General features: G+C 35.1%; 1 protein-coding gene and 1 non-coding gene across 4 annotated transcripts in view; both read right to left on the bottom strand.

The window, feature by feature from the left end:
• Positions 1–27,501, bottom strand: part of NOX4 (NADPH oxidase 4) — a 141,837-nt gene that overhangs the window by 59,791 nt on the left and 54,545 nt on the right. For all 3 annotated transcript variants that reach the window (XM_061202735.1, XM_061202736.1, XM_061202737.1), the window contains 4 exons: positions 25,525–25,741; positions 22,887–23,051; positions 22,702–22,764; positions 5,346–5,406 (listed from right to left, as the gene is read on the bottom strand). In XM_061202735.1, the coding sequence (XP_061058718.1) occupies positions 5,346–5,406; positions 22,702–22,764; positions 22,887–23,051; positions 25,525–25,741 (506 nt within the window). The remainder of the gene's footprint in view (positions 1–5,345; positions 5,407–22,701; positions 22,765–22,886; positions 23,052–25,524; positions 25,742–27,501) is intronic.
• Positions 23,411–23,517, bottom strand: LOC133100205 (U6 spliceosomal RNA). The gene has a single exon (XR_009702443.1). It is a non-coding gene; the product is annotated as a U6 spliceosomal RNA (small nuclear RNA).

The following is a 27,501-nucleotide window of genomic DNA, read 5'->3' as shown; positions in this document are numbered from 1 at the left end:
AAGTATCTTTTCCAACCACAGTGCTATGAGGCTAGATATCAATTACAGAAAAAATCTGTAAAAAATTCAAACACATGGAAGCTAAACAATACACTACTAAATAACCAAGAGATCACTGAAGAAATCAAAGAGGAAATCAAAAAATACCTAGAAATAAATGACAATGAAAACATGACAACCCAAAACCTATGGGATGCAGCAAAAGCATTTCTAAGAGGGAAATTTATAGCAATACAACCCCACCTCAAGAAACAAGAAACATCTCAAATAAATGACCTAACCTTACACCTAAAGCTATTAGAGAAAGAAGAACAAAAAAACCCCAAAGTTAGCAAAAGGAAAGAAATCATAAAGATCAGATCAGAAATTAATGAAAAAGAAATGAAAGAAACAAAAGCAAAGATCAATAAAACTAAAAGCTGGTTCTTTGAGAAGATAAACAAAATTGATAAACCATTAGCCAGAGTCATCAAGAAGAAAAGGGAGAAGACTCAAATCAATAGAATTAGAAATGAAAAAGGACAAGTAAAAATTGATGCTGCAGAAATACAAAGGATCATGAGAGATTACTACAAGCAACTATATGTCAATAAAATGGACAACCTGGAAGAAATGGACACATTCTTAAAAAAGCACTACCTTCCGAGACTGAACCAGGAAGAAATAGGAAATATAAACAGACCAATCACAGCACTGAAATTGAGACTGTGATTAAAAATCTTCCAACAAACAATACTCCAGGACCAGATGGCTTCACAGGTGAATTCTATCAAACATTTAGAGAAGAGCTAACACCTATCCTTCTCAAACTCTTCCAAAATATACCAGAGGGAGGAACACTCCCAAACTCATTCTACGAGGCCACCATCACCCTGATACCAAAACCAGACAAAGAGGTCACTAAGAAAGAAAACTACAGGCCAATATCATTGATGAATATAGATGAAAAAATTCTCAACAAAATACTAGCAAACAGAATCCAACAGCACATTAAAAGGATCATACACCATAATCAAGTGGGGTTTATCCCAGGAATGCAAGGATTCTTCAATATTTGCAAATTAATCAATGTAATACACCATATTAACAAATTGAAGGATAAAAACGATATGATCATCTCAATAGATGCAGAAAAAGCTTTCGACAAAATTCAACACCCATTTATGATAAAAACCCACCAGAAAGTAGGCATAGAGGGAACTTCCTTCAACATAATAAAGGCCATATATGACAAACCCACAGCCAACATCATTCTCAATGGTGAAAAACTGAAACCATTTCCTCTAAGATCAGGAATAAGACAAGGTTGTCCACTCTCACCACTATTATTTAACATAGTTTTGGAAGTCTTAGCCACAGCAATCAGAGAAGAAAAAGAAATAAAAGGAATCCAAATTGGCAAAGAAGTAAAGCTGTCACTATATGCAGATGACATGATACTATACATAGAGAATCCTAAAGATGCTACTAGAAAACTACTAGAGCTAATCAATGAATTTGGTAAAGTAGCAGGATACAAAATTAATGCACAGAAATCTCTTGCATTCCTATGCACTAACAATGAAAAATCTGAAAGAGAAATTAAGGAAACACTCCCATTTACCATTGCAACAAAAAGAATAAAATACCTAGGAATAAACCTACCTAAGGAGACAAAAGACCTGTATGCAGAAAACTACAAGACACTGATGAAAGAAATTAAAGATGATACAAACAGGTGGAGAGATATGCCATGTTCCTGGATTGGAAGAATCAATATTGTGAAAATGACTATACTACCCATAGCAATCTACAGATTCAATGCAATCCCTATCAAACTACCAATGGCATTTTTCACAGAACTAGAAAAAATTTCACAATTTGTTTGGAAACACAAAAGACCCCGAATAGCCAAAGCAATCTTGAGAAACAAAAACGGAGCTGGAGGAAGCAGGCTCCCGGACTTCAGACTATACTACAAAGCTACAGTAACCAAGCGAGTATAGTACTGGCACAAAAACAGAAATATAGATCAATGGAACAGGATAGAAAGCCCAGAGATAAACCCACGCACATATGGTCACCTTATTTTTGATAAAGGATGCAAGAATATACAATGGAGAAAAGACAGCCTCTTCAATAAGCGATGCTGGGAAAACTGGACCGCTACGTGTAAAAGAATGAAATTAGAACACTCCCTAACACCATACACAAAAATAAACTCAAAATGGATTAAAGACCTAAATGTAAGGCCAGACACTATAAAATTCTTAGAGGAAAACATAGGCAGAACACTATGACATACATCACTGCAAGATCCTTTTGACCCACCTCTTAGAGAAATGCAAATAAAAACAAAAATAAACAAATGGGACCTAATGAAACTTAAAAGCTTTTGCATAGCAAAGGAAACCATAAACAAGACGAAAATACAACCGTCAGAATTGGAGAAAATATTTGCAAATGAAGCAACTGACAAAGGATTAATCTCCAAAATTTACAAGCAGCTCATGCAGCTCAATGTCAAGAAAACAAACAACCCAATCCAAAAATGGGCGGAAGACCTAAATAGACATTTCTCCAAAGAAGATATACAGATTGCCAACAAACACATGAAAGAGTGCTCAACATCACTAATCATTAGAGAAATGCAAATCAAAACTACAATGAGGTATCACCTCACACCAGTCAGAATGGCCATCATCAAAAAGTCTACAAACAATAAATGCTGGAGAGGCTGTGGAGAAAAGGGAACCCTCTTACACTGTTGGTGGGAATGTAAATTGATACAGCCACTATGGAGAACAGTATGGAGGTTCCTTAGAAAACTAAAAATAGAACTACCTTATGAGCCAGCAATCCCACTACTGGGCATATACCGTGAGAAAACCATAATTCAAAAAGAGTCATGTACCACAATGTTCATTGCAGCTCTATTTACAATAGCCCAGACATCTGTCCATCAACAGATGAATGGATAAAGAAGATGTGGCACATATATACAATGGAATATTACTCAGCCATAAAAAGACACAAAATTGAGTTATTTGTAGTGAGGTGGATGTACCTAGAGTCTGTCATACAGAGTGAAGTAAGTCAGAAAGAGAAAAACAAATACCACATGCTAACACATATATATGGAATCTAAAAAAAAAAAAATGTTTATGAAGAACCTAGGGGCAGGACAGGAATAAAGACATAGACATAGAGAATGTACTTGAGGACACGGAGAGGGGGAAGGGTAAGCTGGGACGAAGTGAGAGAGAGGCATCGACATATATACACTACCAAATATAAAATTGATAGCTAGTGGGAAGCAGCCACATAGCACAGGGAGATCAGCTCAGTGCTTTGTGACCAGCAGAGGGGTGGGATATGGAGGGTGGGAGGGAGACACCAGAGGGAGGAGATATGGGGATATATGTATATGTATGGCTGATTCACTTTGTTATAAAGCAGAAACTAACACACCATTGTAGAGCAATTATGCTCTAATAAAGATGTTTAAAAAATAAAAATAAAAAAAATAAGTCCTGATGAACTTTCTGCTTACCCTGATGAATTAAATTATGACTTCATTATGCTTGTTACCCTTCAGATATAGAATTCTATCAATTACCATTCATTATTGAAGTTAATTCTTACTATATTGGGATTCTTACCAGAGAAGAATTTCAGTTCATTCTTTATTTGCCAAACAGTGCAAAACAATTTTTGTTATATCAACTAGTTCTGGGCTTATGAGAATTACTATTTCTATACTACACCAGTATTCTTCTAACAATGGACTACAATGATCTCTTTCGAAAGCTATCAAATGAATAATATGAATCTGAGCCTGATTTTTCATGATTCCAAATAGGTCATCACTGTTCAAAGATCTTTGGATTAGTTTCTTTGTTTGCCCATTAAATCCTATGTTGTATATTTTCCCCATTTTCTTCTCATCTCCATTTCCAAGCTGACTGCTCTTTCTAGAGACAAAGGATTTTATACACACTACTATTATTTAACTGTATAATATAAGCTCTTTCAACTGTCCTTTCTAAAATATCTCTTCCCTGTTACATAATATCTTGTCCTTTCCTAATTTTTACAATAATTAGTCCCCTTTCCAATACTAACTTCTTAAGCTGCATTTGCAAATACATTTCTTCTAGTCCTCAGTTTCCATCCTCACTCCTTTATTGACTCCTTCTCCTCTGCCTTACAGTACCAATAAGTCTTCCCTTGATCCTAATCTAATCAACTAGCAAGTTATCAATACCATTTACATTATGATGCTCCAAATCCTTCAAAGATTCCCTAACATCTCTAAGTTGTTCTAACATCTTGTCAAGGCATTCAAGATCTTTACCATGCTGACCCTAAAAGGTTTTTCCATCCTACTTCCCAGAACAATATCTTTGCTTCTGCTAGGCTGACTGACTCACACTTCTCAAATAAGGTTTAATCATTACCTTCCTTGATTTTTAACAGTGCTGTGGATTTCACTTAAATGACCTTCTTCTTTCTTCATTTGTCTGATTTTCAATGTTCAGCTCAAATTTTATCTTCTCTGTGAAGCTTCTCTTATTGCCCGAGATTACACTGAATCTGCCTTTTTCTGATTCTGTATAGTTTTCACAAACCAACTCCTAGTTTAACATTCAATTAAAAATTATTTTTTATTTACATTTGCATCCTTTCCTTTGAATAGCCAAAATAAACAACCAGCCAACAAGCTAACGTTTACTGAGCACTCACTTGTCAGTCACTCTGTTGGGCAAAGGGAATATAAGAATGAATAATGTTTATTTACTCAGAATTCTTAATACAATGCACCTTTCAGATAATAAAAAATTTTTTATCAATAAAAGAGTAAAACATCACCAACAGACCTGCTATTATAAATGACCACTATTCAAAAGATGTTGTAGAGTTGCTATATATACAGATAATACCAGGCAGACAGTCATGCAAGAACTGGAAGATTTGTGTGATCTCAATCCCAGGTGTCGATTATTTTGAAAGTAAAACCAACCACTAATTTTAAAATGACATTTTCTAAAAGACATTTCAGTGTTCCCACTATTTCCAGTACATCTGACAAGCAGGTAGAAATCTATGATTTACAATCACATGAACAACACACTATTAACAATTACTGATATCCAAGGTATTCCAATTCCAAAAATGCATCTTACAGAAGAAAAAAAGACACATGAATGTTAAAACTGTACAAGCAAAGAAGGAAAACAAAACAACAGCTTGAGAACACATACACATTTCTATACATGCTGGTCATTCCACTACTTAGACATCAAAATTATTGTATGACCCATTATTTTCAAAGCGTATATTTTAAAACTCTATGTTCTACATACCTGTCCAGTCTCCTACTATTTTAAGGTGGACCCCAAATGTTGCTTTGGTTTCAGTAGGACACTAAAAAAATAAATAAATACTGGAATCAATTCTGAATAATAATTATGTAGTACCAGAGTATGATTCAATTACTACTTTTATTCTCATAGCAAATCTCCAAAATCAATAAGAAATAGAAAGGAATGGACTAAAAAAAAATCTATACAGATCCTCATTAGTGGGAGAAAAAAAGCAATGCCAACCAGTCAATAAGACACTATACGTTTCTCAAAAAGCCCATATTTATTATATAAAACAAAAAATACACATAGTCTAAAATGGCTAGTATATTACATCTAACCATAAATCTTGCTTAAATATATTTTGAGTTAAAATATTTAAGAGGACACAGCTTTTAACCACGAAGGAAGAAATGGAGACTAATGATTTTAGTGTCTTTTTCTTTGCAGATATTCTTATACGCGTCACATCCTAACAAATTCCGGGGAAATGAAAAAAATAATTATCAATGTGACCTGAATTTTCTGTGTCCAATGAAGAAACTCCTACTGAAAGAGTTTTATTTCATTCCCTCCCATAATTCTCAGAAGAAATCTGGAGTAAAGTGGCAAGGGTACCTGAGGAGGAGAGTGAGCTGTGGTACTGGAGGTAAGAAAAAGTACCTGTGGTCCTATGTTTAGCAAATATAGTAAACAGCCGCATAGTAAAAATGAGAGAATAATTTTTAGTTCACAATAAGAAAATGCAGTATCTCCCTTTATTTTACAGAATCCCAATCCCTTTCCACAATTCTAAAATTCAGAAATTTTCAAAAATGAGTTTTTTCATAACACATTTGGTGGCACTATCAGACCTGAACTGATGGGAAGGTAATGATGGGAGGTTAATACTTCTGTATAAAAGTTCATACAGAACTATTTTCCTACAGAAATACCCATTTGTTTAAGAATGCTGCCTCATATCCTACTAGAGATCTTAGGTAATATATTAATTATGCATACCTTTTACAACCCTCAAAATTCTGAATTCTGAAAATACATCTAGCATAAGGGTTATGGGTAAGGGATCATCTGCATGTGACTAGCCAGTGTTCATTGAATATCATGTACCAAGGGCAGGGCTAAGTGCCTCATTTCTAAAAGCTCACAAAAACCCTGGTGAGTTGTCTTTTATAGTTAAGGAAATTGAGTAATTAAGACTTAAAATCAACTTTTAACAACCTTTATGGGAAAAGAATTTTTAAAAGAGTGGATATATATATAACTGATTCACTTTGCTATACAGCAGAAACTAACATAACATTTTAAATCAACTATACTCCAATAAAAATTTTTAAAAATAAAAAAAAATTTTTAAAAAGGAAAAAAATAAATCAACTTGCCCAAGACAGAGTTTGGGTCTGGGTTTGTCTGACTACACAGTTCGTAACTATGGCAGGCCACTGTCTCCACTAAAGCAAAGATATGGAAAATGGCTAAGGATTGCATGAGAAGTCAAATGGAGTAGGGGGAAAAAAAGGATTTGTTGAAAATTAGTGGAATCAATGTACACAATATGAATTAAGGGGAAATATGGGCTGAAGTTAAAGCACAGATGAAAGAATATGCCAGTGGCTCTGAGGGCCTTGTGATAGAGAATGGGTTACATGAAGTAAGTTGAAGATCTTCGAGCTCACTATGTTGACTAATTAACGTAGGTCACATAGGGATGCTCTAAGGAAAAGAAATAAAGGAAGGTGAAGACACCATGGAGATATGTAAACAACTCATCAAAGCAGATAAGTAGCTTGGAGGTCAGTGAAAACACTAAATAAAAAGTTAGGTATTAATCATTTCTTCATGACAAATCATAAACAAACTAAAAAGCACATGTTCAGGGTTGAGATTTATTGTAACATGGAATTTCCAAACCACTATTCCACAATCAGTGTTTCTAATAGGATTATTACTACTAACTGTAGTTTAAAATATTGAAATAAATGAAAAGAATATAAAAATCATATTACTTAAATATTATTTATATTATTAAAATGATATTACTTCATTTATAATTCTGACTCTAACGTTTAATTATTTAATTTACATTCTAGTTTTTAATAACTCCAAGAGCAATGTTTTGTCATTAGTAAATCTCCAAATAAGATGATGTGATCTGTAAAAACCCACCACCACTTTTACTTCGTACTATGAATACTTAACGCTGGCCAGAGCCTCTATGCTGTAAAAGTTGTAGCTGCCAGAAAGCAAGAATCCCAACAGAGTTCCAAGCTACCAATCTGATTGTTCCCATGTCTCTTGATGTTTCCCTTATTGTGAACTAAATCTTAGGTTATGAAAAGAAGATCTAAGCCAAGAAGATAGAATAGGGAGCAACAAAGTTAGTCTTTCTATGCCTGAGTGCGCATCTGGCTTGATTTAATCTTATAATGTATTCTAAAGGAAAATGTACATTTTGCCAAATATTCATAACTCTGTTCTATTCTTTCAGTGCAGACATTGTAAAAGATAATTACATATGATGTTTAACATTCCCTCAGGCCTTGTAGGAGCCTATAAACCTCCTTCTTCTAAGTGTTGGCCAAATGTATCAGGAGAGCTTTTAAGGCTGATCTGGTTGTGAACAGGTAGAACACAATATTGTTTCTCTCAAGCTCTTGGGAATGATGCCTTTATAAATTACTGATACTTCCTCAAACTAGCTAGGAATTAAGAAGACAGATTTTAACAGAGTCTTTGCCCAATCATATCACCCCAGATTTGAAGGGGGCCTGCACAGAATAGCACACAGAATGACTTCAGCATGTGTGGTTTGAAAACATGACTGAAAATCTTAGAATCACATTTTAGTACCTTTGCACAAATAATGTTCAGATTCATTAATGTTGTCTAAAGCACAGTGTAGTGTATTCCTTAATGTTGTTTCACTATCTTTTTAAAAGTGTTTAGAAAACTTCTCAAAGGGAAGAAATAATAAAGAATTCATATCTTTGGCTATCTTGTTTCTCTTAGAACATTAAAAATAAATATGCTAATGACAAATTTTCAGTTAAAAAATGTTGTAGGACATGTAGTAAAGTTCACATTATTAAAATTAAAACAGATATTAGGGGACTTCCCTGGTGGCACAGTGGTTAAGAATCCACCTGCCAATGCAGGGGACACGGGTTCATGCCCTGGTCTGGGAAGATCCCACATGCTGCGGAGCAACTAAGCCCGTGCGCCACAACTACTGAGCCTGTGCTCTAGAACCTGAGAGCCACAACTACTGAGCCCACGTGCCACAACTACTGAAGCTCACGCGCCTAGAGCTCGTGCTCCACAACAAGAGAAGCCACCGCAACGAGAAGCCCACGCACCACAATGAAGAGTAGCCTCCACTCTCCGCAACTAGAGAAAGCCCACGTGCATCAACGAAGACCCAACGCAGCCATAAATAAATAAATAATAAATAATAAATAAAATTTAAAAAAACAGATATTACTGTTTTTCCTCTATACATAGAAATACATTGATGAGACTATATGATACATTGTTAAGAATATTAATTTCTGGGAGGTAAAATTGAAGACAGAGAAAATAACTCATTTCATACACATCTATTTTTTAAATTTATTATTAATCTTTTTAATGTTTATAATTTTAAATACTTTAAAAGTTTAATTTAAAATATAAACATTAAAACATTCCTGAGTCTTACTTTAGTCTCACTTAAGTTTCCTAGATGAAGAGAATGGAGTTTGGCTGATGTTGACCTTAATATAAGTAGCAGAATACTCATCACTTAGTTTAGGGAGAAGAAAATAAAATGACAGAATTTGCAAGAGACCTGGGGGAATGTGTACTTTGATATCCTGGAGTAAAACAACCTTTTCTTTCAAATTATTTGTTCAAAATGGCATTGGGTTTTTAATGTGCTCAAATGACTAATGATTTTATAACAGTCCCACAAAAATATAAACAGATATTACATAATCATCTTACATTTGAGAACAAAATCTAAAAATGATGTCACTGCACAAGAATTTATTCAACACGGAAAATGAATTTAAAAGCCACAATGTGTTTATTTTAAATCAAGAGCTTTGCAACAATAAATAAAAAAATTCTAAAATGAATGTTACTATGTTAAATATTATATTTTCAATGTAACAAATTTCTTAAACCAGAGAAAATGATCACAGAATATGATGTTCTTTAATCCTTATTGTCAGGTCTTTATTTTTAACCCTCTTTTCCAAAGCTCCAGTTTCACATTTTCTATGCCTGCTAGATAATTTCTACTTGAAATTTGCTCTAAATGTAATATATCTAAAATTGCTGTTATCTTCTTTCCCAAATTATCTTCTCCTTCTAATTCCCCTAGGTCTGGACATGGAACCTACATCCCACCAGAACAGAGGTTCAAATCTCAGAGTAATACCAGGTATTTCTCTTCCTGCCAGCATTCAATCAATTTTCAAGTCCTTTCAAATAATATTACCAAAGAAAACGTCTGATCACAGCAATCTCCTATTGATTAACCTTTCGTATCCTCTTATGGGAAAACACGCACATTCTTTCTTTCCTACGGTCTCTGACCAACCACATTTATTCCAAATTCTTTCCAATTTTATATTCTATTTTTCCTCTTTGATTCACTCTAATCCAGCTAAGCCAACATGGATCAACTAATATATTTTCTTGTCTCTTCATTTTCCCACTTACTAGTATACTCATTTAGAATGACTTCATTCCCATTTCTCATATTGGACACTGGTAATTCTTTAAGGCCCATCTCAAATGCTACCACTTTCATGAAGATATCTTGATTTCCCATGCTACAAAAATCCCTCTCTTCTCTGAAATTCCAAATTACTTGACTTTTATGCCCTTTATTACAGTTTACCTCTTTAATTTTGTGTAATTTTTCCAGTATTAATGTACTATAAGTGTCTTGAGATCAAGTACTATTTCTAAATCATTATCATATATTCCATAGCATCTTACCCTTATTGGGTATGCATTCAAATATCAGTTAATAAAATATTGGAGAATTAACCTGAGAATGAATAAGGACTTCAACAATGGGCAATTCTTCTACAATTTATTCAAACATTCAACAAACATGTATTGAGTATTAAAAAGTTTCACAGACTATACTAGGAGCTCATGTAACTTCACAAATGAGGACTGTTCTAAAAGTAAGAGAGGAGATAATGAGCCAGGAGCGCAAAATCCATCACAATTAGTGCAACATCGTGACTCTAAACATTTTGACAAATATAACATTTCAATATTTACTGGTTTACTTGAAGGAAAAAGTTAGTGTTTACTTGTATAGTTTCATGAAAAAAATGCTAAATATTAAACAGAAAGATCCTGGAAAAGTATGTAAGTGAGATTTTTGCTAACGTCAATGGAATATGTGCATCTATCTCAGCTCCCTCAAAAGAAAAAAAACAGAACACTGAAATAACAATTTATGAATATAAAAATACACATGACAATATCAAAGGTAACACAGGGAATGATAACAACAATAGAGAGGTGTCAACACATTTTGAAAGACGAAATGTGGGTGACATGGTCGTTTGGGAACTGACTGAAAAAAATTCCAAAGCTGAAATCGCACAACCTTCAAAAAGGGGATCACCTTGAGAAGCAAGCCCATCTTTCTCACACCTCACTGGGAAAACGTAGGTCTCAGAGACCTCACAGACAATAGAAGAAAGCTGAGGTTGGACTTATAATTTTAAAAAAGAGAAGAAATGTGTTCATGTCTGTATATGGGATAACTTGACCCCCAAATTACCTCACCCCAAGCACAAGCCAGGCAGCTACGCTCCCACAAATCCAAACACAAGTAGGACAAGTAGAGGTGGGAAAAAGAGGGCTCAAGATACAGGAATAACCTGTACAGTGGAAAGCAGGGCTGAGATGTCATTCATTTGCTCAGGAAATATTTGATAAAAGTAGACTAAGTGCCATATCACATTTACATATCCCAAACTGAGCTCTACAAATTCTCATCAGAATGAGAGTTTTTGTAGATGAGAATTTGACAGGGAGGGCCCTCCCTATCTCAGATAATGCAGTTCCAGTTGCTCAGACCAAAAAATAAATAAATAAAATAAAATAAAATAAAATAAAAACCTTAACTCTTGTATTTCCTTCACATTCCATACCCAGTCTATCAAGAAATCCTGCTAACTCTTTCAAATATATTAAGAACCTGATACTTCTCACCAGCTTCACTGTCACCATCCTGGTCCAAGCATCATCATACCCCAGGTGGATGACCGCAACGGCCTCCTAACTGGTCTCTCTGCTCTGTCCTTCATCTAACCTTAACATAGCATTCAGAGTGCTCCTGTTAAAAACTAAGCCAGGTCATGTCCTTCCTCTACCCAGAGCCATCCAACGGCTCCTTCCTCACTCAAAGTAAAAACCAAAGCCCTTGCAGTGTCATATAAACCCTACATAATCTGACTCCTCATGACTTCTCTGACATTATTTCCTACCATCCTTTCTTTTCCTTAGTCTATTCCAGACACTCTGACCTCTGACCTCCCTTCTCCACTCACACCCTTCCCCACACCCACACACTCACACAGATACAAGTCAACAGATATCAAGTATAGCTCAAGGTGAAAACTGCCTGTTTTTTTAACAGAAAAATGACATAATCTGATTTTCATTTCAAAATAATCACCTTGGCAGCTTGTTAAGATAAATGGTAGCTGAGTAAGGGCAGACAGATGCAGAGCAGTCAGGAGGCTATCCAATGGTAGTAGATTGGACCAGGGTGGCAACGGTGGACATGGTGGACATATTTTGAAGGTAGAGCCAAGAAAATTTGTGGATGGATTTTTGTCTATATTTTTAAAAACTGATAAAAGTCAAGAATGATGTTCAGGTTTTCAGCCTGAGCAACGTGGACAATTGAGTTGGCATTAACTGAAGTGGGAGAAGATGGTGGGTGGGATAGGTTGGAAGGCCAAAGGTTAGTTCAATTTTAGACATGTTAATTTAAGATGTCTATTAGACATCCAAGTGGAAGTTCCTGGTAGACGACTGGATACAGGATCCTGAATTTCAGAGATGGGGCCTGGGCCAGAAATATAAATTTGGGAGATGATAGCATACAGATACATCAATAGGAAAGATCACCAGAGAAATGAATTTAGCTGGAGAGGAAAAGTAGTTCAAGGAATGGATGCTGGAGTGTTCTGATATTTAGAGGTCATGGGATGACAAGGAATAGCAAAAAAAGAAAGACCGAGTAAAAGTACCCAGAAACCTAGGAGACAAACCAGGTGAGCAGATGTCCTGGAAGCAAAATGAAAGCAGGGTGTCGATAAAGCAAGTGATCAGCTGTGCCAAATGGAGCTGAGAGGTCAGTCCAACTGAGGACTGGGAAATGACCCTCGGACCTAGCGATAACATGGTCACTGTGGACCTCAGAAATGTTTAAGTAGAGTGGTATGGGCAAAGTTGGTGGATTTAACAGAGAATAAGAGGAAAGGAAGAACTGAGAAATGGGGCAGTAGCAGAAAGGAGATGTTAAGTCAAGAAAGGAGCTTTTATTGATCATCTTCTCTTTGGTATCTAGGTAAAAGGAGGCATCCAAAAATACCAATTGAATAAACCAAGTTTAATATTAAACAACAGGTTTGCTCTGAATACATTGACCTATTTAAGTTCATATTTATCATGCAGGATCACATTAGGCACTGAAGGAGTATTTTCTTTTCCCCTGGAAAAAAGTCAATCTAGAGCAGTTAGATGATGTCTAATTTTCAGAGAATTCAGATGCCCTGTTAAGTTTCCTGAACATTAGTGACCTTCTGGAGCAATTTCCACCACTGTGCCTGCTCTATGGTTAAGACACATTGTTGCCTTGTGAATCTATTATCCATCCCAGCTGAGTTTCTAAATTGTCCAAGCAAAAGATTTGTGAAACCCTAGAGAAAAGTAATTTTTAAGAGTTAAATAGATGAGATCAAGACCCAAGATCAAAACAACTGATGCAGACTTCCTGGTTATATTTAAACCCATGGAATTAAACAAATAATAACAAAAATAGTTTGCCAGTCTTGAGAAATCCATGGCCATTTTTGTCTGGTTTTCATTGAAAACTGGAAGGACTATTCCCAAAGTGACTGGTTGAGAGATGAAAAACAAAAATCAGAAAAATGATGGCAAGTGCAGGCATGCTATGTAAAAGTACAGACAATAACAAACTAACAACTAGACTTTCCTGTGACTCATAGAAAAATATGTGAAATCAGGTTATCCAAGTTTAAAAATAATGAATCATACAATTTAGAATACAGATGTCAGGAAAGCACATGTGTGTTTCTGAATAAAAATAATAATGAAAGGATACAGAGATATTATGCAAACTTCAACAATTACTGCTATACAAAAGCAGATTCTGCATTCTTTATTTGAAAATCCATGAAAAATATTAATAAACATAATTAATATCTACCTCAGTTAAATACTAAGAGATGTTACATTCTGTAGTAAATAATAGGTTTCATGCTTTCTTAAGTCTGGCTTTTTAAAATCATCTCTGATTTACATATCAAATTAGATGAGAGCATACCTTAATATATTTGTTTTGGCAGAAAATCCAAAGTTTGGTAATTACAGAGCACAGCTAGAAAACACTTTAAGAGATCAACTACATAGTCAAAAAAAAAAAAGAAAACAAAAATCTACCCAGGTTTTAAGTCAATAAAGGTTTAAAGAAGGAAAAGAATCAGAAAACTTGAATTTTGGTTCCAACTTTGTCATCAGTTGTGTTACTTTGGTTTTTTTGATCCTTTAAACAATTTATGCTTTAGATACCTCCTTCCCTCACAGCAAAGAAACAAGTAAATCTGCTGTTTGGACTACAAATTTGTAAAGTTCAATAACTTTAGATAAACTATTAGAATTTATATGTGTCTCAAGTTTAAGTTTTAAAAATAGAATTATCTCACAAAAGCTATATTTTAATACACCTTTTATATATTTATAGGTATATAAATGTATAAAAATATATAAATTTAAATACATCTATCTAAGTGTTGTGGAAACTGTGGTGCACTGTTCAGGTCTTCTTCCCTTCTCCCTTTTCCCAATTTTCAGTATAAAAACACTCATTTCCTCAATCTCCCAGCCGCTCAAAGTGCTGCCTGCTGAGAGCTACTTCTGAGACCCTCCCCAGGAATTGCCATCCACAGACAAACGCTTCCCCACCCATGTCTAAGCGTCAAATCCAATGACTGTAATTTGGGAGTACAAAGATTTGTCCTCCTGACTTCAAGACAGGACAACTCTGAACTATCATTTTACCTGCAGATCTCCTGTGTGAGCTACTGAGGCCTCTGTGGAGACATATCACAGTTCAACTTCTGCCCTGCCTCCTTAGTCCCTCACTCCTTACCAGGTGTTGATCTGAGCACACTAACCAACAAACCTCTGGCATGCAAATCTCTACTCCCAGTCTGTTTTCCTGGAAACCCAACCTGAAACATCCTTCATCCCATGGGCTAGTAAACCACAAGAGGCAAATCATCAGTCCCCCAAATGACTGTTGCTAAACCAGTCTATGGCCAGAGCTTAGTCAGTTATTGCATGCTGGAGAAGGAGCAAAAAAAAAAAAAAAAAGTCAGTTTAATCCTGTTTTGACTGTCCACTCATTATTGGAAATAAAAATATCATACGACAACGCTTATATGTGGAATCTAAAAAAAAGGTACAAATGAACTTAGTTACAAAACAGAAGTAGAGTCACAGATGTAGAAAACAAACTTGTGGTTACCAGGGGATAAGCAGGGGGAGGGATAAATTGGGAGATTGGGATTGACATATACACACTACTATGTATAAAATAGATAACTAATAGGGACCTACTGTATAGCACAGGGAACTCTACTCAGTACTCTGTAATGGCCTATATGGGAAAAGAATCTAAAAAAAAGTAGATATATGTATATGTATAACTGATTCACTTTGCTGTACACCTGAGACTAATACAACATTGTAAATCAACTGTACTCCAATAAAAAAAAATTTTTTTTTAATTGTGGGATTGGAGTGAGAAAAACAACAACAACAAAAACAACTTCTAACTGACTGAGAACCTACTGTGTGCCAAGCACCATGCTTAGCACTTGATTATATCTTTTTAATTCATATTCAAAGCTTCATAGAGAAGTTACTATTATTATCCATGTTTTATAAAGAAGTAAACCAAAGGTAAGTGTGTTAATTATCTTGTCCAAGGTCACAGCACTAATAAGTGGGGTATTCAGGTCTCCAATCCCAGCTGTCCAGGATTCCAAAATCTATGGTCTAATACTGTACAGTGCCCTCTGATCTCCAACAACCTTTGTCAGCAAACGTTCCTGCTGGTTACACCCTGAGAGAATGCAAGTGCTATCGCAGAAAACAATCACAATTTTCTGGGAACACCCACCAAATTAGCATGGCTTCCATGTGTAGCAAAGTCAATGTCAAGTATAAGAAATGCTGAAGCACTTTAAGTAATGAAAAGTCCAACCTTTGAGTTCCTAATTAAATCAGTAGTCAAAACTTAGCCTTACTTTGACTGAAATTATGAAAAATATTATAGTGCTTCTGTACCTTATCTTTGCACCGACTTTTTTTTGTTATTTTCAGTTGTAAAAGCTTCATCTCTGTTTAAAAAATGAGTTGAAATTCAAGCTACTGAATTTGGGATCAATGTATTTTTTATAGATTTGATTTTTCCTTATACTGACTGACACAATATATTAAAGTAAATATTAGACTTTTCTAGCAGGGGAATTTGACTTTCAACTCTGCACAGTATTTGAAGAGCTTAGTAGTGTGGGCAATATAAAACTTTCAACTTCATATTTCTCTTGAAAATACATTTTTATAGTTTCAGTAAATTTCTCTTTTAAATGGTAATTCTTTTTTGTTGACTCCAACAAGTATGTCTAAGAGCAATAGTTTTAGAAATACGAATGCCCTGAACATGGCTAGGTGGTGAGGCATGAGAGAGACAAGGCAGAATAGCTGACAATACACCTTTCAGCCAGGCAGTCTGTGTTTCTATCTCACCTGTGCCACTAATTAGTTGTGTGTTATCTAATATTTCTGGGTCACATTATTTTCTGCATCATAGAGAGTTAACAATACACATCTCATAGGAATATAGTAGAACTAAATAATATAATATTTTCAAAGTTTGTTTAGGCATTTAATTAGTAGGTACTATTATCCTTGACAAAGATGGGGTGTGTATACAATTTTAGTGGGAATTGGCATATGGGAAGTCACTTTGTTTTGCTTTGTTTTATTTCAAAGGAACCCTTAAAACTATCCAGTGAAAATGCTTGAAAAGCACGTATTTTACATGTAAGTGCCAAACAGAAGTAATTGGACAAAAAGAAGGAAATGGCAGGAAAAGACAGTAAATTAACATAATAGTATAATGTAAAATTAAGCTTAGAAATGTTTTTGCTTTACTTAAATTCATTTCCAGGCAGCAGTACCATTCACCTCTTTTCCCTCTTACAAAAACAGAGACTCCCTTGGGGCATGGTATGAGTGAGACAGCTAGCAATCCTCCCAAATGTGGGAGGGCTATAAACCATTTCCTAAGCCTACACAAAGTACATGGTACACAGATGGTCTGGTGAAAAGAATCTTCCTTTGCCTTAAAATTTCTTTTGGAAGCCAACTATTGTTGCAATTTAAAATATCTATGAGATATAATTCTTTTTAAAACAATTAAACCTTTATTTGAGGTTTAATAGGGCATAATCAAAACATACAAAAAATGATGTTTAAAATAAGGATAAATGTGAATACAAAACCTAAACTTGCAAAGTCAAGATCCATTTTGACCTGCAGGTTGTTAGGCAAACCTAAGATATATTGATAACATTTGTCAAATAAGCAACAGAAATTAGGAGCAAGTAATTTTCCATTGTTAGCCCTGAGAATGGGGCAGTGGAGGTGAAAAACTGACCTGCTGTCTCTAACCAGATGTTCTCAGTAAATTGTTTCCCTTTGTCTTTGGTGGTTCTTCCCAAACTACCTCCGCCATAAGTACATTTCCCATTCCTCTTATCAGCTAAAGAGAAATAGTCATCACGACCTTAAAGATTAGACTCAGAACCTGACTGGAAGCCTGCTCTTTTTTTTTTAAATTATTAATTTATTTATTTATTTTTGGCTGTGTTGGGTCTTCGCTTCTGTGCGAGGGCTTTCTCTAGTTGTGGCAAGTGGGGGCCACTCTTCATCGCGGTGCGCGGGCCTCTCACTGTCGCGGCCTCTCTTGTTGCGGAGCACAAGCTCCAGACGCACAGGCTCAGTAGTTGTGGCTCACGGGCCCAGTTGCTCCGCGGCATGTGGGATCTTCCCAGACCAGGGCTCGAACCCGTGTTCCCTGCATTGGCGGGCAGATTCTCAACCACTGCGCCACCAGGGAAGCCCCAAGGCTGCTCTTTGACTGAGAGCCACATCAGCCATAAGCATTTCCTCTTTCTCCTTAAATCCTCTAGCTTTTCCTTTTCTCTCGCTTCACCTTCCAAGTGAGAGATGGGAGGAAAAGACAATCCATCTATGAAGTATTTCTCAAGGTTAAGTCCCAAACACGAATTATATATTAAGTGTTTTTCACTCTTTCAACAGATATATATTGGGTTACTCTGTGTACCAGATGCCATGCTATGAACGTAACTTTGAAAGGGTTCCTGGAGCTTATGGTCTAGGAGGAAGACAGGTATTAAACAGGTAATTTAATGGCACTAATTGCTGAAGAGAATATACAGGGTCTTATAAAAGGAAAAGGTCAAGAGAATGTATGGTATTTGGAGAATGAATAAGTGGAAGAAGCAGTGGTTGGTTTCTAGGGCAAAGAGATTAGTCTAGACAAAGATCTAAAAGTGAGAAAGTAAAAAAGGGTTAAATAAATGGGTGAATAAAATTTAATGGGATTATTTATTAAAGAACGTCTTAAAACCATTAATATGGTAAGAGAAACTATGAATTTTTAAAAGTGATATATACTAAGCACTATTTTCCAAACTATTTTAGGTCTTTTCTTTCTTGTTTTTCTTAGAGAATTTTCAGAGAACCATGTTCCTTGAAGAGAACTGAAGACTGGCCTGGAAGAAGGAAAAAGGAAAAATCTTTTCTTAATTGAAGAAAGTAAGAAAGAAGAAAAACTATGATGGATACAGAATCCCAGGCATCCAACCTCTTTGCCTCCATCCAACACACTCTGACCCTGAATCTTCTGAAACAAGCCTGTACTGGACACAGAGCCCTTGTGCTGAGGACTTACCAGACCTCCTTCAGAGTCAGGGTGATGGTCCTTTGCTGTAGGAAGCTGCTCATAAGGAGACTCAGGAGGACTGTATACCTAACAGCGCTTCACTGAGGTGAGGAGAAGCTCTTCCGTCTCCCCACCCAGCCAAGTACATCCTATTTCTCAAAGTAGTCACTAAACCAATATTCTTTCTCCAAGAATAATGTATTGTTATTCCTATTCTTACACCTTAGGATTCCATGGCGGGGGGGGGGGGGGGGGCGGGGGGGAATGTGAATAGTCCTTCATTCACACAACAAAATGTAAAGTACCTGAGAAAATTCTTATATCATTTTATCTTGTTTTATCTTTAGACTGCTATCCCTATCTTTTCTTTTGATTCATATCCTAACACTACTATTTGGCAGTTGATGAGAGCAGAGATCCACTCACAGACAGAACTAATAAGTGACAGAGTTGGGACTGAATTCTAAAGTTCCTGTCATTTGTGCGAATATTTAGTACCTTTTACCTCACATGTAATTTGTTCTCCCTTTCTTAGCTCTCTCTCCTATTTCCAGTTGCTGCTCTTCTGTCTGTTCCCTCCGTTCCCTTCTCTTTTCTTTTCCTCCCATCCGTGCCTCAAGCCAGCTACAGGGTTATCACAGCTCTTCCCCAATCAGCTTTCAGGAAGCAGACCAGGCCACATAAAGCATTTGCTTAAAGCCCTTCAGATTCTACACAACACTTTATTTGATTTCTCCTTTGCCCTGTAAAAAGTTCTAGGCCAGCTGAAAGAGACTAGATCTAGAAGCATCTACTCAGTGTGTAACACAGGTGAAAAGTTCCTGGATTTTCTGTTTTGAGAGAACATAAAAGTTTTCAGTGACAGAATATATACTAAAAAGTAAACAATCTTCTTTTTTTTGTTGTTGAAGCTGGGTGTTGGGAATGTGGGAGTTCATTATACTATTCTCTCTACTTTTGTGTATGTTGAAAAACATTTTTATAAAAAATCCCTCTCTTCTCTGTAGTTGACATTCAGCAACTGCCTTCTTTTCTTCTTCCATATTCTCTACTTAATGCTATGATGAAGAAACGATTTTCAAAATATAGTCTCATGTTGTACACCTTAAAATATATACAATTTTCATTTTTCAATTATACCTCAATAAACCTGGAAAAAAGTTTCAAACACAAAGAAAGGTTAATTTCTGAAGTAAATTTCATATGACCCCAAGATTGGGCCAAACTTCCTAAACTACTCTATCAAGACAAACTTTTACTTGTGTATTTCTCCCTTTTTCATTCTCCCCTTTCTTTTTATGTTACCAACTTTATGCCTACAGGATGTAGGGATGCAGAGAAATAGAAACATGTCTTGCAACTATCAGAACTAAAGCACAGTGCTTCTGACTGTAGTGGGTTCAATCATATGAAAATGGCTTCATGACTGAGCTGACACATCACACCTGAATGTTTGTTGATCAGATTTACTCCCCAAGCTTCCTGCTGTCCTAATAGAATGTGGGCAATCTTATTCAGCCACCCTGTAGGGTGTGCATATGCTACAGGAGTGAAGGGTGTGACATGGCTACTTGGCTCCTGATGACCTCAGGACTCCAAGGTCCCTGTTGGTTTTATATCTCATGAGGGCAGCTAAGTTTCCACTATTCCTCATGGTGACACATTTCCCCTTTCACTGTCACCTGCAGCCCACACAGCACGAGATGAAAGGGTGTCTATCATCACTATTGGAGAAACTACTACAACTACTATATATATACTACTATATGTATACTATATATATATATATATATATATATATATATATATACTATAACTACTGTAAACTACTATAACGACTATAAACTACTATACTATAGCTGTCTCCAAGGTAGGCCAATGTTGCCATCTTTCTTGATAAAATGGAATGTTGTTAATTATTTCACTAGATACCAAACTACATTTCCTCAATAATTAATAATCTAGGAAATACAGTCAATAACTATGTCATATCTTAGTATGATGACAGACGGTAACTGGACTTATCATGGTGATCGTTTAGAAACATATAGAAATATCGAATCACTATGTTGGGTAACAAGAACTAACATAGTGCTGTAGGTCAATTATACTTCAAAAGTAAATAAAGACACAAACAAACTCAAAGAAAAAGAGATCAGATTTATGGTTACCAGGGGAAGGTGGGTGGGGCGTGGGGAGGGGGAACTGGATGAAGGCCGTCAAAAGGTACATACTTTCAGTTATAAGATAAATATGTACTAGGGATATAATATACAACATGATAAATATAATTAACACTGCGGTGTGATACATATGAAAATTGTTAACAGAGTAAATCCTAAGAGTTCTCATCACAAGGAAAATATATTTATTTTCTACTTCTTTAATTTTGAATCTATATGAGATGAGGGATGTTCACTAAACTTATTGTGCTAATCACTTCATGATGTATGTGAGCTAAATCATTATGCTGCATACCTTAAACTTACACAGTGGTATGTGTCATTCATATCTCAATAAAACTGGAAGACAAATTAAAAATAAATAAATAGATAAATAAATTTGCTACATACAAACGGAATGCAAAATTTGGAGCAAACGAAGCAAAAAATTCTCTTTCTTTTTAAAGAATTGCTATTAGATAAATAACTTCTGTTTTTTCTCTAACCGTTTGACATTTCCTTTCTGCTTGTTTTATCCTTTAAATACAAAATTTTCTGGCCTAGCCATCTTCACAGGTACATGTTCTCAAGGGACAAGTTCACACTGAAAATAAAAATCATAATACTTGCTAACATGTACCTGACACTTCATGTTCCAGGCTGTGTCCTACATACTTTATTTGTAGTAGTTCATTTAAACTCCTAAATGTGTGAATAGCTGTTGCTTTTACCACAATATTACACTGAGAAATGAATGTACAAAAAGATGAAGTAACTTGGCCAAGGTTTCCAAGTTTTCAACTTGACTAATACATCAAATTTAACAGCGGTTCCAATCCCAGCACAGCCTCATCCCGAAACCTTAGCACTTTGACACCAGTTATTTTTCTGGCCTCTCCCCCATAATTTGTTCAATTTTATTTGCATATCTTAGCATATATTTTAAACATGTGGTCTCTGTCTCAGTTACCTTTGTTAGAAACTGAATAAAATCTTAACATCTATCATCAATGGGGAATATTAAATAAATTACAGTACGTTCCTACTGTGAAATATTATACAGTGATCAAAAAGAACGAGGCATATACAAATACAGTAACATGGAAAGTTGTCCAGGACATATTGTTGTGTAAAAAGAGAAAATGATAAAACAAAGGATCCAGCAAACAAATGCCAGACACCTATATATGCCAAAGTATACAGAAAAATATCTGGAAGACTATAGGTCAAACTCAAGAAAAGGACTGGGGAGTGGGGAAATGAGGAAAAGTTATAATGTGATCTTACATGCTTGTGAATTGTTTACCTTTTTATAATGGGCTCATGCCATTTGTATAATGGAAAAAAATAACGTTAAACAATGGGCTAACAATATTTGATAATGCCGTTATTTAGCTAGATTTCCCCTCATTATTATTCCATTTTATTTTTCTGACCTTATTTTCCTTTCTTTTCTCCATACACAACCTGGGTGCCAATTATACTGGGCTTTTTCTTTTCTGAACATTTTCTTATGCTTCCACCTCAACCCAGAGTACTTTCTTTTTCTATAATTTAAATCTCTCTAAAGAAAATCATGCACATATTATATTTTGGTACATACTTCATAAAAGGAAGAGTCCAAATATTCAGGAAATTTTCTGCACTTTGAATCAACAAGGTTTAATAAATTAAATATATTATTTCCTGAAGTTTAAAGTTGTAGAAAATAATAAATAGTTTAAAAGTTTCTGAATAATTATATTTCTTTGTAAAAAGATGGCTTACTTAAACATTAAGGATATTGTGACAGGTTTGAATGATTTTTAGAATGAGGTGGAGTGTACACACACAAAAAGAAAAAGACACATTTCATTCTAAAAATTAAAAAATCAAAAAACAAGTTTCTTACCATTGTGAGAGTAAATGGATGGTTTTCCAATGCAGACACACTGGGACAATGTAGAATAATATACTAAAAAGCAACAAACAATTTTTAAATGACCAAAAAAGAAATTCAAATAGTCTAATGATGCTAATTTTAAAAAAATATGTAAAGATAAAGGGTATTTTAAAAGTTTCTGGACACTGACTTACCTGGCCAGGTCTTGCTTTAAAATTTTCTTTGACCATTCGGATTTCCATGACATCTGAGGGATGACTTATGACTGAGATGATGGTGACTGGCTTATTGCTCCGGATACACCTGTAAAGCCTTTCAGCACAATACAGGCACAAAGGTCCAGAAATCCAAAGCCAGGTCTAACAGAGAATTTTTGAAATACACTTTAAGAAACACTTGTATTATAAGAATCTTTATATCCTGCCCAACTGCTTATTTGACACATTACAGTAATAATACAGTAATAATATATATTTTTTAGCATTCAATAATAAACATTTATTTCTTGGTAACATATCTGTAGGACAACTGGGGTGTTTGTTCCATGTGTCACATCATAGGACCAAAGCTTGGGAGCAGTGGCTACCCCAGGTATGCTCTTGCCATGGTGCTGGTAGAAGTACAAGAGGACAAGCCCAATCAGACAAGCACACACATCATATCCTCTGCTCACATCACATCCACTAGCATCCCATTGGCCAAAGCAAGTTACGTGGCCAAAAATATGGAACGCTTCATGAGTTTGCCTGTCATCCTTGCGCAGGGGCCATGTTAATCTTCTCTGTATCGTTCCAATTTTTGTATATGTGCTGCTGAAGCGAGAACAGTAATAATATTTTAATCTGTATTTTAAATAACGAAGTGTAAATAAAAATGCGTAAAAAACAAGAGATGCTCACTGCAACTTAAACAAGAGTAAAGTATAAAATAAAAGGGGTGGGATAGGGAGGGTGGGAGGGAGAGAGATGCAAGAGGGAAGAGATATGGGAACATATGTATATGTATAACTGATTCACTTTGTTATAAAGCAGAAACTAACACACCATTGTAAAGCAATTATACTTCAATAAATATGTTTAAAAATAAAAATAAAAAAAAATTAAAAAAAATAAATAAAATAAAAGGGGAAGTAATATCAAGACCCTACCCTCTAGCCATTGATAAGGGTATAACTACCATTAACAGGTAAGCATACATTGTTTCATATATCCTTCTGTGCACACCAGAAATATATAATGTATATATATACAATATCTTTATCTAATGAGAGAAGAAAGGGAAGTAAAAGCTCAAATAAATCTGAAGATGATTTTAACAAAAATGTACCAGTTCAATGTTTGTTAAAAAAATGAGAACCCTAGATATTGTTAATGCACACAATGTATATGCATAATGTACACATGCAAAATGTATACCCAATGTAAAATATGTATATGCACATATTTATAAATATGGGTATACCACATGTGTTGTTCACAACTTACTTTTATGTAATATGAATAGCAGATAATATTTAGAATTTGGAAACCATGACAATTTTGCATGTGTGCTGGAGGGATAGCCCTGATCCCAGGATAACTGCATAACCTGTGTAGCCAACCTTTCTCCTACAGCTGCATACTTTATCTCCCTCAACACCTGGAGGCCTCCAACCCAAACTTATTTTCATGGTCACTTTTTTAAACCTTATTTACAGAGTTATTCCAGAACTATATTCTTCCACGCAAATCATGCCTCTTCCTCACATTTGGTTAGGAACTGTGTGAAAAGTAAGCATCACAGGACAAGCTCTGCAACTTTGGGACAGTCACCATTCGGGCATCAGGTCGCACACAAGTAAAATGGGAGTCCCAATACCTGCCCTCCCTAACATATAGCATTGTGTGAAGCCCAGAAAAGCAATGAAGGTTGTAAAGTCTAATAGAAAGCTAGAGGGTTATTATTAATAATAAACACAAGACTAACACTCACTCACTCCAAAGTCATCTACAAACTTGACCTTTTGAGCCCCCTTTCTTCTTCTTAAAACAGACATTCAACATCACTATTCCCTGATTTTCACTTGCTACAGACAAAGAATACAGGGCATAATACCCATGTGGGCAGCTCCCATGGCCACAAGGGAAGATTAGGACCTTTATCAAACCACTGGCTGGGTATTTGGGAACGAAGTTTTCTAAGAGCAAATCAACAACCTGGTTTTACACTCTACTTCTCCCACGTGTTAATCTGTAGAGTTTGGTCAAGGTATTTTATGTGTTTAAGCCACAATTTCCTCATCAGAAAATTGAGGATGATAGTAATTACTTCAAAGAGTTGTGAATATTGAAAAAATTATGCATATAATATATTTTAGCATAGTTCCTAGCAGATGATATTAAGCATTCAATAAATTGATTTTACAGCTTAGTATTTATAATATTATATATAATATTGTACCAATATTATAATATACCATAATAATTATTAGTAGTAGTACTAGTTCTTTCACTATTGTTTTCCTTATTCAACTTATTTTTCTCAATGCATAAGGAAAATATCTTTGCTACCCTTCTTGTGGCAAGTACCAGTGCCACAGTATGCAAAGATCATATGATCAGTTAAGCAGGGATTTTCTATATTCTGTAATATCATAGGTCTTTCTTGTTGAGCTGTCGGCTGCCTATAATGAAACAATAGGTACTAACTTGCTATTGAAACATCCTGAAACATTCTCTTCTGCAAGAATAATTGCTTCGTTACCTTCAAAAGCATGTCTAAATACAATGTTGATCAATTGTTATGGAAACATGGACTTTGCAGAGACCAGTAAAGACATAGAATTAGTCTGACCTGTGGAAAATTAGCTTGGAACCTGGGCTCTTCCATACAAATCTTCACAAATGTGTTCTGGGTAAGCTCATCTGGTTTTGAAAATCCTCCAGGGAAAGATTCATGAAAATGTTCTGAGAGATACGCTGGTAAGTGAATATTCTGGTAGCGGGTTCCATTAAGATTGATGCAGCCAGGAGGGTGCGTATCTAAATTAGTTTGATACTTAAGCAGCCCTCTAAAGTTAAGAAAAAAATAAAAACAAGGAGATGAAAAAGAGATTGAAATCAGAGAACACAGTACAAGAAAAAACCTTATTTTCTTGTTAACTTTACATAGCATTTATCCAAAAAAATGCTTCTCATATATCTTACTTAAGAGCAATTGAGAAATCTTAAAATTTTTAATAAATTCTTTACTATGGAACTAAATAAAAAAATTTAGACCCCCCTCCCACAAATGCCACAAATACATAGAGAAGACACATGCAATCTTTCCAAATATTCTTGAATTTGACAGCCTTTACTTCAAGTCTATTAGGCATTCATACAATCACATACAAGTTTTCACTTCAATAAACACTATAATGATGAGTACTTTCACTATAATTTCAAACACAAATGGAAAAGTATGGGGATCATATTTGATTTGGCTAAGACTAGATAAAACAAGCCTTGTTGATTTACAGAGAAACGTTAAACAAACATAATAACAGAAATTGGAAGCTTGCATCTCCTGTGATCTGAAAACAATACACAGCAATCAGGCCCTAAACCTGCTTACTTTTCAATTTCTCCATAAACAGGACCACATAAAAGGCTCAAAATAATGAATCAGGAAGGAGAACTTAAAACCCTAAAATACCATTCTTATTATTTCATATTTTGTGAGATTTAAGATAAGCCTTCAACTTTCTGTGCTCTTTATTTCTTACAAGAAGTTAAGTAAGATCTACCCCACAGGGATAGTGCATGAAACCATAGATTATATAAAAAAAATTTTTTTTTGCATAAGCAAATCTTGAAGAAAAAAGTAAGAATTTGAAAAGCATTGAAAATGTTTATTTTAATTTTGAGATATTAAAATTTTGGTTTCCAAAATTATTTTTCCTCGTTGTCTGAGTATGTTTTTAAATTACCCTTCATGCTCCCAAATAATCAATTTTAGTACATTAAAAAAGTACACCTTTAAGTTCACCACAGCTATAATTTTACAAATGATATTACAAGGATGATATTTTCAAACAACAAAAACTATAACAAGAAAAATGATACTAAATAGGTCAATGACTTAGCAATGACTAAGGTAGTCTTTGGTGGAATTGTACCATCTACTCAACCTGATCATTCTCTCTTTTACCCCTTTTGCTTATGTTCAATTCCCTTTCTCTCTTCACTTTATTTTACTTTCTTCCCTAAAACCAGTCATTATTAAGTCACTGGAGAGCACAGAGAACACGTCAGGAGCATCTAAGTAGTGGCTGTATTACATAACATCCATGGTAGACCACACACACATTTTTTTTTCAGTAATGCAGTAGATATGGCCTAGGTATGGAATAAATGAATGCATATTATATAAATGTGAGCCAAGTACATAATCTTTTATAGAGTTCTAGTCATATAATACAATTGTGCCATTTTAATACTTGAAAAATCCATTAATTTGATGCAGCTTTTATTACAAGTAATGAGTTACCCAAACCTGTTGCTCTTATTAACTATCCCAAGAGTAGTGGCTGACGGGTGGGCAGGCCAAAAATCTCGAGCATTTTTTTCTATTGGTTGTTAAGTTGAACAAACATTGGCATAATGCAACTGGCACCATCCTAGGTGGTGCTACAGATAGTCAGATCTGGCCCCTAACCCTCCAAAAACTTAACATCCAGTTTAGAAGATATCTTTAGAGAAGCTGAACATAACTCAGACCACAAATAATAATTTGAGTAGAGTGATTTAATAAGAGCTTAGTAATGTATAGAAGACATGAGGTCCAGTC

Source organism: Eubalaena glacialis, chromosome 10, assembly GCF_028564815.1.
Source record: "Eubalaena glacialis isolate mEubGla1 chromosome 10, mEubGla1.1.hap2.+ XY, whole genome shotgun sequence".
Lineage (NCBI taxonomy): Eukaryota > Metazoa > Chordata > Mammalia > Artiodactyla > Balaenidae > Eubalaena > Eubalaena glacialis.
This window is presented reverse-complemented; position numbering and strand designations above follow the sequence as displayed.